The sequence below is a fragment of the Xenopus tropicalis genome, chromosome 5 (assembly GCF_000004195.4).
Source record: "Xenopus tropicalis strain Nigerian chromosome 5, UCB_Xtro_10.0, whole genome shotgun sequence".
Taxonomy (NCBI): domain Eukaryota; kingdom Metazoa; phylum Chordata; class Amphibia; order Anura; family Pipidae; genus Xenopus; species Xenopus tropicalis.
The window spans coordinates 106,827,933-106,845,340 of record NC_030681.2 but is presented as its reverse complement, the minus strand read 5'-3'; the positions used below and the strand labels follow the sequence as shown (position 1 = coordinate 106,845,340).

Here is a 17,408-nt window from a genome sequence, read left to right as displayed (position 1 = left end):
TAACATATATAATGTAAGTAACATTTATTTTGCTTTACAAACCCAACAAATAAGAATTTCAAATTTCTTAAGGTGATTGGTACCCTGTAACTCATGCTAGAACTAGCCAGTAAGAGCATCTGAAATGCCACAGTATGACTGTGCAGGCTGCAGCCTGAAAATATTAGGTTAATTAATTTATAAACAAGAAAAAACAGTGGATTATTATTATAGCAAGACATACACCTTTTAATGAAATTCTTGAAAAGTAAGCTTTCGAAGTTAGCTACAAAACTAAAATGAAAGGCCTAGTTACAGTAAATATGAGCTATTTTAATTACACAACTAACCACGCTGGTAAAAGAAACTGTAGTCTTTGCAAGAAAACTGTCTACTGCCAAATGGCTTCTCCAGCTGAAGTGTATTGGACCTGCCACATTTTTCAAAGTTTAACAAAATATTTTTGTAATTATTTCTCTTTGTTGTTGGAAATATTAGGCTTTGAAAGGAACCTTTGCTACCTCAGCAGATCTTAGGGTACTGGATCCAATGGTATTAGTATGCGTAATAAAACCACAGGTTCTGTCAAACCCTCAAAGTAATTATTGAGCCTCCTCATCAAGACCAACAAAACAGAACACAAAAATAGAGCAAACATTTGCAATACAGTATTAAAAAGATGCAGAAAAAAAATAATTTTGTTATAAGGAACATTAGACACGTAGGGTATGGGTTTGAGTACACCTGCATTGAGGTCTTGTATAGCGGTGGTGGGAATCATCACAAAGAAGACTGTGTTTTTTATGGTTCTGGTCTCCCATGTGGTTGCAGTTGGAGATGTGGTGTAGCTAATAGGTTGTGTTTTAACATTAGTAAATTCTATGTTATTATAGGAGTAAGTGCTTTGGATGTTGCTGGTTGTCTGTGAGTTTGCAGTTGTATCAAGGTTGTTCTGTTTGGCTGTTGTATAGTGGCATATAGATTCACCAGCAGCCAGGACAGATATATTGCTCAGTGTAAATGGGGTATCACAAACAAGTGACATTGGATTATATACTTTATTTTGGTTTTGCTGAAACCACATCTTAAAATCTGTAAGCTCACAGTAACATGCCCAGGGATTACTGTGGAGATAGACCATTTGCAGACTGGGTAATTCTTGAAATATCTGCCCTGGGAGGGTGTGCAGATTGCTGTTATTCAGGTGAAGAATTTGAAGTTTAGTAAGATTGTAAAACATATTCTCCGAAAGAACCTTAAGGTTGTTACTGTAAAGAGAAAGTTTTTCAAGTAGTTGAAGATTTTGGAAGACATCGTTGTCAATGGATGATAGATTATTTGAATGTAAGGATAGTTCCAAGAGATTATTCAGACCACTGAATGCTTCCTTTGGGAGACTGTCAAGCTGTGCATTTCTAGTCAGCACCAGTAGCTGCAAATTAGTCAGATTGCAGAAAACAAAGTTTGGAATGGTTGTAAGGTGGGTATTATACAGCCACAAAGAAGTCAGATTTTCCATTTTACCAAAGAGCACATCAGGGAGTTCTTTGAGAGGATTATCATAGAGTGTCAATGTAGACAACTGAGGCAAATGCAGAAAGAGTCCATAAGGCAATAACTGCAACTTATTTTTGGAGAGTTTTAATGACTGCAGTTTAGGAAGATGATAAAATGCATCTTGAGCAACGAACTGGATAGAATTTGAGTAAAGAGCAAGATCTAACAGTTCCCCTAGTTTATTGAATGCTGAAGAAGTGATGGTTACCAGCTGATTATCATAGAGGAACAGTTTTTTGAGTTTAGTCAAGGAGCTGAAAATGCTCATAGGCAAATGTGATATTTTATTCCTGGACAGATTTAAACTTATAAGCTTTGTGAGATTCTTTAATAGCTCATCTGGCAAACTGGTTAGCTGGTTCCTGTTCAAGATAAGTTCTTCTAGATGCTGCAAACAGCAAAACAGGTTTGGATGAAGGCTAGACAAACAATTCTTATCAAGAAACAACTGCTCCAGGCTAATTAATGAATCAAACATACCAGCGGGCAAGGTCTTTAACTTGTTGTCTGTAAGTTTCAGGCTTTTTAAATGAGGAAAACTTTTAAATGCATTTCTGGTTATGGAAGTCAAGTGATTGGCCTCCAAGCGAAGACGTAACGTGACCGGCATGTTACCAAAGCTTTTATCTGTTATCTCTGTTGCAAGGGTTTCCATTATATGAATGTATGTAAAGTTAGATGGAAGAAGTAATGAGCCAATGTCTTTAATAGATGTTCCTCTGCAAATAATTGCATCTTTCAAATCACAGTTACACAGAGTAGGACAAGTGGCACCCACAAACAGAAGGTGGGTAGCAATCAGCAGGTATATGAAAGTCACCATTGCTAGGACCTAGATAGGAAAAAACAAAAAAACAAAAAACAAAATCCAGATGAACCAACAGACGAAAATGTACATGCTCATTTAATCATACGTGTTTGTGTCCAAACATATTGATATTAATCAGTACATGAGCTTCATGCCATATAGATAAAAGAACAGCTTATCAGTATATTGTTCCAAATAATTCAACACACAATAGACTTAACAACTGATGTGAAATGTATTTTGTAAGTCATTCTTCTGGCCTGCACAGCAGAGAGACAAATAGAGCCAGTGTCGGACTGGCCCACAGGGATACCAGGAAAATTCCCGGTGGGCCCAGGTGTCAGTGGGCCCTCCTGCCTCTTACCATTTGGCCTAATTTATGGTCATTCCCTATTTCTCTATGGAAGACAATTTTAAGAAGAATAGATTATAGTATGCAAAGAAAAAAGACTAGGAAAATATAGAGGTTGAGTGATTAGTGGAAGAAAAATAGTTTGGAGAAAGATCCCATGATCAACAGTTTTCTGGTGGGCCCCTGTAATCCCAGTCCGACACTGAATAGAGCTTGCAGTAAGTTTAAATTGCTTGTATTGTAGGTGTGGGTTTACCAGTGAGGTCACCCCTAACATTAATCATGAGTGCCCAATGTTGTCCAAACAGAAATGGTATGAAGAGACGGAAGTGGAAGTACTTGACTTACGTGAGCCTTGGCCTGAACATCAGTGTTCAGCCACATGTATGTAAGGAAGCAAATCCTTCCAACAATCTTTCCTAGAAGGCTAGAGAGGAAAGAGCTATTGTAGCAGTAAAATGTGTCTGACAAAGAGTGCCTGACATGAGAAACCACTGCAGAATGAAGCATACCTCAAACAATATTTATTTTAAAATGTAGAAAAAGGAACACATTGCCCTTATGGCATAAATATCTGTACAGGCTGTAGGCAAAACAGTTATGGACTATATGACACTATAACTGGAAAGACTGAAGCTGTTTTAAAGAGACAGCACCTCTACTAAGCACAATTAAATGTTTAGTACAGTGGCACTTTGCTACAACAGGGTTTAACAAATGTACTACTGTTCCTGGATGTGATATTTTATCTATAATATTTGCAGCCAATATTATCAATGCCTATGCACATCAGCAGGCTGAAATTAAAAAGAATATCCACACACAAAAAAAGAAACGATCTAAAAAAAAAAAAATTCAAGTTATTTTAAAGTAAATTTTAAATGTAATTGCTACTGACAGTATTGTTCGTCTGTTACAATTGCTGTCAACTGCTTATAAAACTGAAACATTGCAGGCCAGCTCCCCTCTAGTCAACATTCCAGCTCCCACAACGCCTTGTACTGTACATTTTGTGATTACAGACAAACAGTGTGCGAGGTATTTTTCACTGAGGAGAGTCCAAATGTCAAACTGCTTGCAATTACAGCATTAGATTTAATCTGTGAAAGTTATTATTTATCCAGGTCATGGTATATCTGTATCAGTAAGTCAGATCAACTGGAATAAATAACCTTGAATGTTGCTCCAATCAGAATAATCTTTTTATGATAAGCAACATGGAGTCAGAGATCTCATGAAGGTAAGGTGTTGATTGCATTAACCTTCCAGGGAGCGCTGTTGGACTCCCACCATTCATAAGATCACAAAGAGCAGACAAGATCTCCACCAGCACAGAGGCTTAGAAAAAAACAAAGGAAACATCTCAGATGGGCTCAAATCTTGTGGCTAATGAGTTTAGGCCTTTGTTAAATCTGGGAGAAGGAGAAGCAATAACACCAAAACTATTGGGAAGTTGAAAAGCATGATAGTCAAATGAACTTGGTCCTCCCAAAAGTAACTGGGTGTCTGAAAAAGATGTGCAAAACTGAAAAAATAAATACAATGCTGTTTTGGCACTCTGACAGGGTTAATAACACCTCATCTCATAGATCTAATGCTAATTGCTAATACAATCACCTCACATTCATGAGATCCCTGACCCCATGCTGCTTGTGATAACCAGATTATGCTGATTGGAGCAACATTATTCCAGGAAGATCTTTGTACAAGTTAAAGTGGCCACACACGTGGCGATCTGCGATCTTTTGTGCGACCATCGGTCGCACGAAAGATCATACAATTCGCCACTAACCTTCAGGGCTGAAACGGCAGATAAGGAGGTAGAAACAATAGGATTTCTACCTCCTTCTGGTGATTCAGCCCTGATGGCAGATTTTGCTCAGGCGCCTTCTATGGCGCCCAATCAAAATCTTTTAACCTGGGCGATCGGCAAGTCAACTGATATCAGCAGCTTCCTGCGATATCGGTCAACTCACCAACTTGCCATACACGCACTGAATAGCGTACGAAACGAGGTTTCGTGCGATATTATTGGTGCGTGCATGGCCAGCTTTATTCTGAATTGAGAAAGCCAAATGGACTACTGGCGAAACATCTTCAAGAAATGTACAGCATGTCCAGTTGATTTGACTTATTACTACAGATGTAGCATTAGATTTTCTTTCATAAACCCATGATATTTATATATATATATAGATATATATATATATAGATATATATATATTTTAACGTAATTGTAAAGCATTTTGGAATAATCATGTTTATATAGCATTTCCTGTCCTAAAAAAGCTGTTTAAAAGTGAAAGTGACCAATTCAGTCCAAATCTATTTCTTTAAAAATACTCACATTTATTGATCAAATTTAAAAGCAGCAAAGATTGGTACAGTATTAATCATGAAAAAGGTGTAGATAGCCTTAGCACCTAACTCATTTCATTCCTTCCTGGGAACTTCACCCAAGTAAGCACAAATCCAAAGATCAACACATGACTGTAATCAAGTGACACAAACCACATCCTCATATATAATGTATACTGAATACTAATAGTCTCCAATAGTTAGCCATGTGTGACTTATACCATACATTTCTGTGCTTTATATAAACAAAAGGCACTTTCTCCTTATATATTCATCTGGGTATAGAACATGTAAAGTTGGGGTCCAGATGAAGAGATGTTAATAGATTATTAGATAAGATAGAGGCCTCCTGGATCTACTGTATGCCTTGTAAACTAAAGTACCAGTGGGTTTGATTGGAAAGTTTCTTGTTTTAATTAATGGAAGTTTCATTATATATGCCCTACCCTAGACAGATTTAAACACAGATAAATATGATGCATACATGTTAAATACATTATTTTTTGTGGTCTATATAAAGAGAGAGTACTCTTGTTTTTATAAAGCACAGAAATGTATGGTGTAAGGCACACATGGTTTACTATTGGAGACCGTTATTTAACATTATGGGGCCCATTCATTAAAGCAGGATTGACCGCGAATGAGAAAAATTCGTAATTTTTCTAGTTGTTAGAACTTTTCGTATTGACCATAATAATATTGTTAAAATAGTACAACTTTTCTGTGGTTTTTTAAATTCCATGAAAAAGTCGTATTTTTCACAAAGACTACGACTATTTCGGAATTCATTCACGCTTTGGTATCATGACATTTGACACATCTTTTGGCCAGGTTGGAGCTGCAGAGTGCCATTGAGCCCTATGGGAGACTTTCCTTGGGCCAGGTTGGAGCTGCAGAGTGCCATTGAGCCCTATGGGAGACTTTCCTTGGGCCAGGTTGGAGCTGCAGAATGCCATTGAGTCCTATGGGAGACTTTCCTTGGGCCAGGTTGGAGCTGCAGAGTGCCATTGAGTCCTATGGGAGACTTTCCTTGGGCCAGGTTGGAGCTGCAGAGTGCCATTGAGCCCTATGGGAGACTTTCCTTGGGCCGGGTTGGAGCTGCAGAGTGCCATTGAGTCCTATGGGAGACTTTCCTTGGGCCAGGTTGGAGCTGCAGAGTGCCATTGAGCCCTATGGGAGACTTTCCTTGGGCCAGGTTGGAGCTGCAGAGTGCCATTGAGCCCTATGGGAGACTTTCCTTGGGCCAGGTTGGAGCTGCAGAATGCCATTGAGCCCTATGGGAGACTTTCCTTGGGCCAGGTTGGAGCTGCAGAGTGCCATTGAGCCCTATGGGAGGCTTTCCTTGGGCCAGGTTGGAGCTGCAGAGTGCCATTGAGTCCTATGGGAGGCTTCCAAAATCATGCACAGAAGGATCAAAGTCAGAAAGGTTTTCGTGCCGTTTCCGTCTGTTCAGATACGCAAATTTCATGACTTTCGGATCGCAACCACAACATTTTCGTATGACCAAGAAAATCATTTTTGCATATCAGAAATTATAGTGGTTACTTAAAATTTTTTCCAATCTCGCACTTTTTAGTAGCGAAAAATTTGTGCTTTAATAAATTAATTAAGTATGATGATGTGGTTTGTGTCACTTAAAGGCTGGGGTCCCCAACCTATTTAACCCATGGGCCACATTTAAATATTAAAAAAAAGTTAAAGAATGACACAATTATGCAAAAAGTACCAAATATGGGCTGTGATAGGCTACTGGTACCCCTGGCAGCCTACAGAAGGCTATGTATGGAAGTACACATTTATTTTTGCAACCAAAGTATGCCTTTAAGCCAGAAACGCAAAGATAAGCACCTGCTTTGAGGACACTGGGAGCAAAGTCCAAGGGGTAGGGGGATCACTGGTTTAAGGTAAGAAGTTTTGATTAACATCATGGGTGGATCTTTGGATATATAAGTGCTTACTTAGGAGGGGGCATTTCACGTCTGATGAAGTTCCACAGAGGAAATTCGTTAGGGGCTAAGGGTAAGCACTTTGTCCACTATTTATATTGTACAGATCTTAACTGATTTCAAAGGAGAAGAAAGTGTACAATCACTTGGGGTGCCAAATGTTAGGCAAGTGATTGCAATCACTGGGGGGGGGGGGGTCTGATACCCTGGGCAGGTGCTCCTGTTAGCAGAAAATTGCATTGGCCCGGGTTACCTGCAAGCAATACTTTTCCTTCCATCTTCTTTCTTCATGATCCCGGGGCCGACGCATGCATAATAGAGTGAAAAGGGCAGCTTTTTTTTGTTAAAGGAACAGTAACACCAAAAAATTAAAGTGTATAAAAATAATTAATATATTATATACTATTGCTCTGCACTGGTAAAAGTTGTGTGTTTTCTTCATAAACACTACTACAGCCATTTAAATTGAAAAAAGGAGAAAAGGCACAGGTTACTAAGCAGATAACAGATAAGTAGCAGATTCCCATTGTATTCTACACAGTTTATCTGGTATCTTCTTATGTAACCTGTACCTTTTCTCCTTTTTTCAATTTAAATGGCTGCCCCTATGGCTACACAGCAACTTATTTATATAAACTATAGTAGTCTTTCTGAAGCAAACACACAACTTTTACCAGTGCAGGGCAACAGTACATTATATTTTAATTATTTTAAAACATTTTTATTTTTTAGTGTTACTGTTCCTTTAAAGTTCAGCTTTTCACTCTACTGCCCATGCACAAGCGGCAGAAAGAAAGAGCATTGCTCACTCGCACATACCAGTAACTGGAGCATCAGACCTACTCCTTTAAATTTGATCAATGTGTTTTTAAAGAAACAGATTTAAACTGAATTGACCGCTTTCACTTTAAATTTGCAGAGAGGTGAGCCCACTAGTGTGGATCTATAGTCACTGACTTACCAATCAAATGTCACCCACAAAAAGAGAGAGATATAGATTATAGAAAAACAAATTTCGAGGGATTTCCCAAACAGTTACAAAATGCATTTTTATTTGGTACTTTCCAATTGGTCTTCAAAAATTAATTCACCAGTTTTTGAAAGTTATTTGCCTTTTTATTCTGCCTCTTTTCCATTTTATTACTAATATTTTGTTCAGTCCCTCTCCTGCACATCTTCCAGTCTCTCATTCAAGCCATTGCGGTTGGGTAAAGTGGACCCTAGCAATGAGACAACTGCTAAAACGAAAAAACTAGCACAAAAATAGAACACTAATTGCATATCTTTTGAGAATATCAATGCTTACGGCCTACTAATGGGTCATTTAAATAAATATAGATAGCTAGCCATTTAATGAAAGAGATCAGTATAAAATTGGACATTAGACATATTAGACACTTTTAGCCCGAACAGCCCTGTTCTAAAATACTGTACATACGTAACAGATTTATTTCTATAAAGATCAGTGGTTCTTACAAAAATGTGAGATATTGGAATCTATTTGTAATATTACAGCAATACAAATGAGCAGATGGAAAATGGGCTACGTACCTCTCAAGATGATGCAGGGATAATGGTCTGTTTTTCTATATGAGCATTAGGAGAGTGCATTAGTGGATGGTGTTTAATATCCATTGCATCCTGAAGATAACAAGCACTCACACCACAGCCCCTAGCATACAGGAAACAGGAGTGTGCAATATATTGCCATATCTTTAGTTCTAATGATCTATACAAACTGGACTGCTCTAATATACAGCAGGCAGTATATACATTTAAAGGGGTAGTTCAGCTATAAGTTATCTTTTAGTATGTTATAAAATGCCTTATTCTTAGCAACTTTGCAGTTTATTCATTATTTATTTTTTATATATTTTTTTTGCCTTTCTCTTCTGCCTCATTTCAGCTTTCAAAGGGGGTCACTGACCCCAGCAGCAACTATTGCTCTGTAAGGCTATAGTTTTATTGCTGTTGCTAATTTTTATTACTTATATTTCTTTTCATTTGTTAGCCTGTTCATATTCCATTCTCTCGTTCAAGCCACTACCTGGTTGCTAGGGTAAATATGAACCTAGCAACCAGATAGTTGCTAAAATACTAAAATGGAGAGCTGAACAAAAATCTTAAACTAAAAAAAAAACACAAGTAAATAAAGACTAATTGCAAATTAAATATCAATGCCTGCATCATACTAAAATTACATTTATAGGTGAACTACCCCTTTAAAGATTCCAGATAATGTCCGTTCAGCCAACTATTCAGCTTTTATATTCTACAACATGCAACTTTCCAACTTCTCACTTGCTATTATGTTGCAATTACACTTTTGCCTTATTTATAACAGTATCACATATGAAATAGCTGACTGCTCATGTAGGAAAGCAATTGAAGTACTTAAATAGGCACAAACATTATGACTGCTCCTGCATATCAAGTAAAGGTATGAATGGGGCCTGAAGCATGAAGAGTAGAGTGAATTATTTTATTTTGTATCAATACATTTTTATAGCACTTATCCCTTGGTATATCAAAGTTTTATTATCTTTTAGGTTAGATTTAGCAATGTACTTGCCTGCTTGTGTTGAGAGTGAGCCATTAGCTGAAACATATTATACAGGTATGGTACTCATTATTCAGAAAGTTCCAAATTATAGGAAGGCCACCTCCCATAGACTTGTTTAATATTAATTCAAATTTTTAAAAATGATTTTCTTTTTTCTTTGTAATAATAAAACAGTATCATGTACTTGGTCCCAACTAACATATAATTAATTCTTATTTGATGCAATGTTTAAACTATATTTAATAGAGCCAAGTTAAGGAATTCTCAGGTTGAGCATTCTGGTAACAGGTCCCATACCTGTACTCTACATGGTAGGCCATCTATGAACATTAATCTAAAGGTAGCCATACACGGGCTGATTGTAGCTGCTAATATCTGTCCCTTAGAACGATTTGGCAGGTTAAAAAATGTAGTTGGATCATGGACCACATCAGCTCGTTGATGCAGACCCCAAACCGATTGCGCCTATTACCGGTGTTCTAATTCGAATTAGCCTGAATGCACCCGATATCACCCACCCGTAGGTGGGGGATATCGGGAGAAGATCAGCTCTCTTGGTGGCAATTATAGCAAAGATTTTAGCTAAACAAGTTGTGAATCAGTGAATTGTGAGTTTGCACATTTAACTGCATGGGGAAATAGAAATAAGTGAGTAAAAACGGTACCACAGAGCCAACCAAAAAGGAAAGAAGTAGGCACCACCATCAGTTCATTTGTATTTTTATTTAAAAGGGCTTTAATCACAAAATGATTTTCACAGCTATATACAGATGTTATATTTACAGCTCTTAATGTATACTCTTTTCCTTTACAGTAGGGTACCGTCAACAGCAGCAATTTGTTTATTTAAAGATGCAGCATCCATTTCCTTACAGGCAAGGGTAATGGCAGGGAGCAAAGCACAAAGGATGGAGATGCAAGGCACAAATAACATTATCATTCCCTTCACGCCTTCAACTTTAAAGCAACTGGAATGTTGAGCAACTGTAACTATTCCAAACACAGAGCGGATATGCAGATATCTAATATACTTTTGCTATAGTGTGGGCAACAAGATATTCTCAGGTAGATGAATATAGAAGCTGCTTGGACTCTAACATGATGGTTGGGGAAAAACAAAAAGACAGGCTGAACAATTAAATGATATGCAACTGCATCCACTGACTGCTGGTATAAATGGATGCATGTTCTAAACACCCTCTCACTATCAATTCTGACTCAAACTCCCAACTCAAAGCCACAGCCAGCCTGCTCATGTTCACTTCAATTTTTTCTAAAGTTGGGGTGGAGAGGTTGGTAATGTGAATTATTACTATTGATGGTAAATTATAAATTTAGGGGAGGTTTTAAAAAAAAAACAAAAAAAAAAACAAACAAACATGATGCAGTTCGGGCTTCTACCCAATGCAACTCTTGGCTGATCCCTTATTTGTGTGCATCCATGATTGTTTAGATCTGTACTGATCACTTTATTGTGGTAGTTCAAATGCAACATGCCCTTTTTTGTGCATTTCATGCCAGTTCAAATTATAATTAAAGTGTATAGGAACTTTTTCAAATACATGAACCAGTGTTTTTGGAATGTACAAGGCAACTACCACCGTACATTCTCCAACTGTGAGGGGAAATCTCAGATTACCCCTCAGATCATAACAATATTCTTCTGCCTCTGAAAGTGGTGCCTAAGGAGTGGGCAACCCTTTTGGTTGCCTTTGAGGTACTCTGGACCTCTTCAAAATGTATATAACTGCCTTTTCATTCTCCCAGTAGAAGAATCTGAACTGAACACAGAGGTAAAGCAGCCTTATCAGAGTGGAGTTATGTCTCCAAATGTGTCCCTGTAGCTCTTTATTGTTTTAATGTAAGAAAGTACTTTTCCTTGTCTCACTGCATATGGTTAGTGGGCTCTGGGATGATCTAACTGCTTACTAAGAATGCTGCTTGTCAAAAGCTTCAGTGGACAACATGGCTCTTCAGAGGGATCCTATTCTTCAATATTAGTCCAAGTATTTTGCATCCAACATACACATTTAATCTAGGGCTCTAGTTGCCCTTCTGTTTTTCTAGGTAAGAATGTGCACTTTTTTCAAAGAGTAGCTAAAAATAAGCAATGTCACAAATTTGTACTATGCATCTTCAATAAGTTATGAAATATGTGCTTTAAAATAGGTTCTCATTCTCTACAGTGCAAACAGATTGAAGGTGAAACTAAAGCCAACACAGAAAGACTTGCGCCATACAAAAAGGATACTGCATCACTGAACCCAATACACTCTACAAAAACACAAAGTACAATAAAGCACAGAATAGGGAAATAAATAAAATAAATTATTGCAATAATTATAAAATAAGTTTGCGATAAAAAAAAAAAAAAGAAAGAAATTGCATGTTTAACTCCTTCGCCGCTGGACGTATTCAGCAAAATAGCAGCGAACGCGGTAATAATAAAAAGTAGGTTATATAAAAGCCCTCTTGTATGTGACTTATACCTTTTAATCAAGCATTATTTGCAGCATTCTTTACAGACATATAAAATAGTTTCCCCAAATCTAACATTAGCAATAGTCACTTGTGGAGACAAGGTCACTAGCAGGACTAGAAGAAACCAGTGGCATTTACTTAGAAATGAAGCAATGCTTCAGTGTTATTTATAGAAATTCGTAGTCATATTATTGGCAAAACACAAACTGCCTTTGTTCATTTTCTCACCTTTGACAACAAAACTAGGAGTTACTGGGTCATATTCTTTTGTAATATTAAAAATGAACAGATACTTCTTTCATTACAAGGGCCCACTGTGGTTTGCTGTTGTTGTGGGGGATATAGCGATGATATAAGAAGTAGTACAAACCTGGAGAGCAACACTTTCACATTCCTACTGTAAGCAAATAAAAATAGAATGTCTAACTGTACTACTAACCATAATTTTGACATTCTGGGGTGATGTGAAACACAAACACATGCCAGTTTCAATAACTGAGTATATGTCACTGGAGAAATAGCCCTTGTGCTAAGTGGGGAGTTCACCTTGACTGCACTTAGTGTTAGGATCATTAAGCAGTACTACTGCAATGGGGATCATTATTCTGCTCTATAGTAAAGAAAATATAAATTAAAAACCCTGAGGGATACTTCTATTCATTACAAATGTATCCAATAATACAAAAAGCAAAATCATTCATATATATATATATATATATTTAATAATTATATACTAATCAATTTGTTTTCCTGTGAAAGCCAGATATTATTTTACAATTGTGCGCTCCTTTAACCAGCAGTATGTACAAACATAGCTCAACACGCAGTAGGAAAAACAAGGAACTCTTGTATAGCTGGTGAATAAAGAGATAATTTAGGCAAAGTATCAGCAGTTTACAGGTGGCAAAAAAAAAATCTATATTTGTATCTTAGGAAAACAAGTATTTACAGGACTTGCTTACTTTTGGGGGAAAAAAAGCATTATAGGGTTAAAGGCCACAATTAAAAGCCCTTAGGAGCAAAGTGGAAAAGCTGCCGTTTCTTCTCAGTACAAGGGCAAGCAGGTTACCTTGTGCTGAAGTTGGAAGAAAGCTTTAGTCCATCAAAAGCCAATTAAAACGAAACATTCCAGGCACATAAAGGGTTAAGTAAAAATGCAGCAGCATATTAAACTTCCCAGTTGATCTAGAATTGAAATTTTGTTAACTGTTAAATGTCAACAGTTTTACACACAGCTAATTTGAGAACCATCAATTTTACTATAAAATAAAAAGGAGGGGTCAGTGTCAGACTGGGCCACCCAAAAATCTGATATCCTGGGCCAACTATTAAAACACTTAGCTGCACACAAAGGTAAATGTTTTAGATGTTATTAAAAGCCTATGGTAATATGTGCTATGATGAATATAACAAAGGGTGATGTACACATACAGAGAAGGCCGGCCCAACCATCAATGGGGACTGTTAAAGTTTGTGTGTCTTCTGTAAGAGATGCGGATATAAACATGCTTACAACACCCCAATCATTCTTGGTCCATCTTGTGCTATTTCATTTGATGAATGCCCAAACACCAGAATACTATGGTTACAGTATCCAACAGGCATTCATGTTAAAGGAGAAGGAAAGGCATTTTGGCATTTTATTGCCAATAGATTAGCCACAATAGTGCAAGCTAGAACGCTATATTTATTCTGCTGAATGCCTTACCATACCTGAGTAAACAGCCATAGAAGCTCTCTCTGTTTAAGGTAGCAGCTGCCATTTTAGCTTGGTCTGACTTCACTTCCAGGCAGCAGCCTGCAGGCAGTGAACAGCTCTCAGCTCAGATTCAGCAGAGAGGGAAGGGAGAGAGAAGCAAACTGAGCAGACTTGTGCCGTGCCCTGAAGACCAGGAAGTCTGACACAGAAGATCATGTATACAGAATGAAAGGGTATAAATGTGGTATTTTCATTGAGGACTAAGCAGTTCTGTAAGTTTTTATGGCTGTATTTACCTTTTCTTCTCCTTTAATGGAGAATACATGGATATCAGACAAAGTAACAAATAACTTCAGTAAAAACATTTTCACACACACTCACACTCTCAAAGAACTGCTGAAAGATTATACTGATATTGATGTGTTGCGAGAACCCCTGCATCCTTCTGTACAATGCATACTGTATTTATACAGTAGATAGCTAAAGACACGTCTACTACAACAAGAAAACTTACTCACTAGGCCAAACCCTGGCAAGACTACTTCTTTGGGTATGAAGCAGGTACAGTGCATGACTGGCTATTTATGTACAGTGATATTGATACACTGAGAAATCAGCAACGATTTCAGACATTGTTAGGCTGACAGTAACAGTAAATCCTAGATATCGAATATTGTGAGATTCAACATTTAAAATGTCAGGAAACTGCTCATGAATCTAAAATCTTGCCACAGATGTTGGCCTAAATCAACTTCTCCAGATGAAGGCTTTCTGATAAACTGCCCTGCAGTTCACTAACCAGAAGCCTTCACCCCACAAAACCATATCTCATAGGTCATCGAGCTTTAAAGGGTTTTAAAGTGACCTTTAACCCTCTAGTGCCTGGAAAGAATAAAATGGTTTGCTTAATGGTCAGTGGTAAGACTGAACCCACATCAATTTGTTGTCATAGAATTCACAGCTCTAAGGTCCAAAATGCATAGATATAGCAAAGAAACAAATAAGGAACATAAAGTTCAGGTTGTGTTTTATAAAGACACACCTACAGAATTAGAACTTGTACTGGGAATCGTTTTACAGAGGGATCAGATGTTTCATGCACAAACACTTTACATGTTTAGTTTATGGACAAAAAAATACAACTTAAAAGCTTCTACTGCCAGGGCAAGATCTACATGTCACTTCTTATGGCCTATAAAAATGGAAAATAAACCCTATTTATAGACCGATTATTTTGTTTTCAATTTGTTTTCTCTTAGATACTCCGTAAAGAATAAATGATAAAGTTATTGCTTGCATTTTCTCTATAGTTGTATTAGTCGGAGGGGCTAGCATTTTGCTTGCTTTGCCACAGACCAAACTAACACTAATTTAATGTAATTATGAAATCTGAGGCAAGCTATACATACTGAAACCTTTATACTTTACTTAACTATTTAAAGGAAAGCAAACATAGGACAGAGGAAATGTTCCCTCTAAGCCGTGCTGGTGCACACATTTTATGGCCAGCATACACAGCAAATTTTGTGGCTTGCACAAAAACTGCATGACGTGGAAACATGTAAATTTTGTACTTATTCTGACCCACTTACTTCTGTGTGTGAGTTTTAAAAGCAAACATATCAAATAATATTTACGCACCCAAAAAGACATTAGAGGGAACATTGGCCAAAAGGTATTGTAACCTTTAAAATGGGAAGGAATGCGATAAGAAGTGCAAAAAGTATGATTAATGCCACCATTATGTTTGTGCTCTGCTTGATGCAGCTGTGAAAGTACAAGTTAGCTTCAAGTACTGAATACAGTGCAGCCCCTTCAGGGTTGCTACTAAATCCCATTAGTAAGAATACTGTTTGCGCCAATACTTTAAAACAAGATTTTACCTCAGAGTGGTCAGTGTTACGAAAGAACTGCAGCAAAAACTAGAAGCTTACAGACGCTGTCACCAAACAGCACAGAAACAAACAGCACCAGGCAGCATGTCATTGGCCCAAATGGCAGGAGAAACTTTTCATGAAATACTGATTTTCTTTTTGTTATGAAAATGATGTAAAAGCAAAAACCAATATTGCTTCCAGGAGGAACTGTTATGTGATTCCTTGGTTCTACTGAAAGGCAGGGGGAAAGAAATGCTGTGTTGGTAGTTATTTTTGTTGCCAAGCAAAAAAGTGCTGCACAGATTTTATTTCTGGAGATCCACTCGGGTGACAGTGGGAGATATATTCATGGCCACATCCAGTTCCTGGACAGAAGCACTCCAAAGCTTCAATTACTGTTTAGAAAAATTCATCAATGGTCAATTGGATTGAACAGAACTCTAAAAGATTCATCTGGAATTAAGGGTACACAAAGGGGGAAAAAACGCAATAAATATGTAAATACAGGGACGCCGACAATCACTGCTACGTCATAGTGATGATTTGGTAATCGCCATTTGCTTGTGTTGTCGCTTTCGCTTCCGTTGTTGTTCTTGGCTTTGGTGGCCAGTCTGGATCAACTAATAGTTTCTGTGCTAAGTGCATGTATTTGGCTTTGGGTGTCTTCTTTCTACAGGAACAAAGCCAGGAGAAAACCCCCCCGGCGAACCGGTCAATGCCACCCTATAAGAAGAAAGGAAGCTTTAGTTCAGTGTAAATTATAAGGTCCCTCCTCATGTCTTGCTTCATGTCTAACACTTGGGGGCACATTTACAAAAGCACGAACGCTCCGAACGTATTTTCGCCGATTTTTTCGGGCGTCCGCACAACTTTTTCGGACGTTTGCACGAAAAAATCGGAAAGGTTTTACCGCTGTTTACAATTGTTCGGTACGAAAATTTCGTGACTTTCGGATCGCCAATAAGATATTATCGTGACTAATACGATTTTTTCGTAAGCATTTTCGTGATATTTGCGATCTTACGAAATTTTCGTTTCCAATACGATTTTTTCCCATTCGTGAATCGGATTTGTGGATTAGTAAATGTTATCAAAGTGTTAAAATGAGAGCTCACCGCAGAAACATTTACCCACCCACTATTTGTAAGGGATTTTTAGAAATGTATTTATCAAATGGTGAACCCTAACTTTCACCCATTGATAAATACACCTCTAAAAATCCTATAGGAAGTGGGGCAATTTTGCTGTGGTGAGCTTTAATAAATCTGCCCCTTAAAGGCTAAATACCCCTGAAATGACTGTATAAGTACATTGTTATATACATGCATTTTAATAATTTATTGATATTAAATTATTTCTTTCTATTCAGTCAAACCCGAGACCGTGTTGTCTGAATAGAAAGAAATCAGTTGCAGTGCAGAAGCAGCAATGAAAGGAGTGCCGATTCTGGAAAGCATGGGGGTGGAGGTAAGTTAAAGCAAAATATCTTTTTGCTTTAACTTAAAATACATTACATTTATCTCAAAATACATTACATTTAAAGACAAAATTCGAAGTATTTCATTGCCAGTATATGTAAAGTTATGATACTCCAACTTTAAAGTTCAGATTATAATAACTTTTCATACCATAGAGAGTGCAATACTGTAGTATTCAGCATTTCTTTGTAAAAGTGTTTTTTTTTTTTTTTTTTTTTAAACAATTTGCCTTTGACTCTACTTTTGGAAGCACACCCTCCAAGTCATATTTTATATGTACTATGCAATATGCCATAAAGGCCCTGTGCTA

The 17,408-nt window shown here is 37.4% G+C and overlaps 2 protein-coding genes across 4 annotated transcripts in view; both read right to left on the bottom strand.

The window, feature by feature from the left end:
* Positions 1-2,644, bottom strand: gp5 (glycoprotein V platelet). The gene has a single exon (XM_031903040.1). It carries the CDS (start codon positions 2,357-2,359, stop codon positions 512-514), a length of 1,848 nt encoding a protein of 615 aa, XP_031758900.1. The 5' UTR covers positions 2,360-2,644; the 3' UTR covers positions 1-511.
* Positions 2,645-14,381: 11,737 nt separating this feature from the next.
* Positions 14,382-17,408, bottom strand: part of atp13a3 (ATPase type 13A3) — a 77,898-nt gene continuing 74,871 nt past the window's right edge. For all 3 annotated transcript variants that reach the window (XM_031902120.1, XM_031902119.1, XM_031902121.1), the window contains one exon: positions 14,382-16,343. In XM_031902120.1, coding sequence (XP_031757980.1) covers positions 16,146-16,343 — 198 coding nt within the window. In that variant the 3' untranslated portion in view covers positions 14,382-16,145. The remainder of the gene's footprint in view (positions 16,344-17,408) is intronic.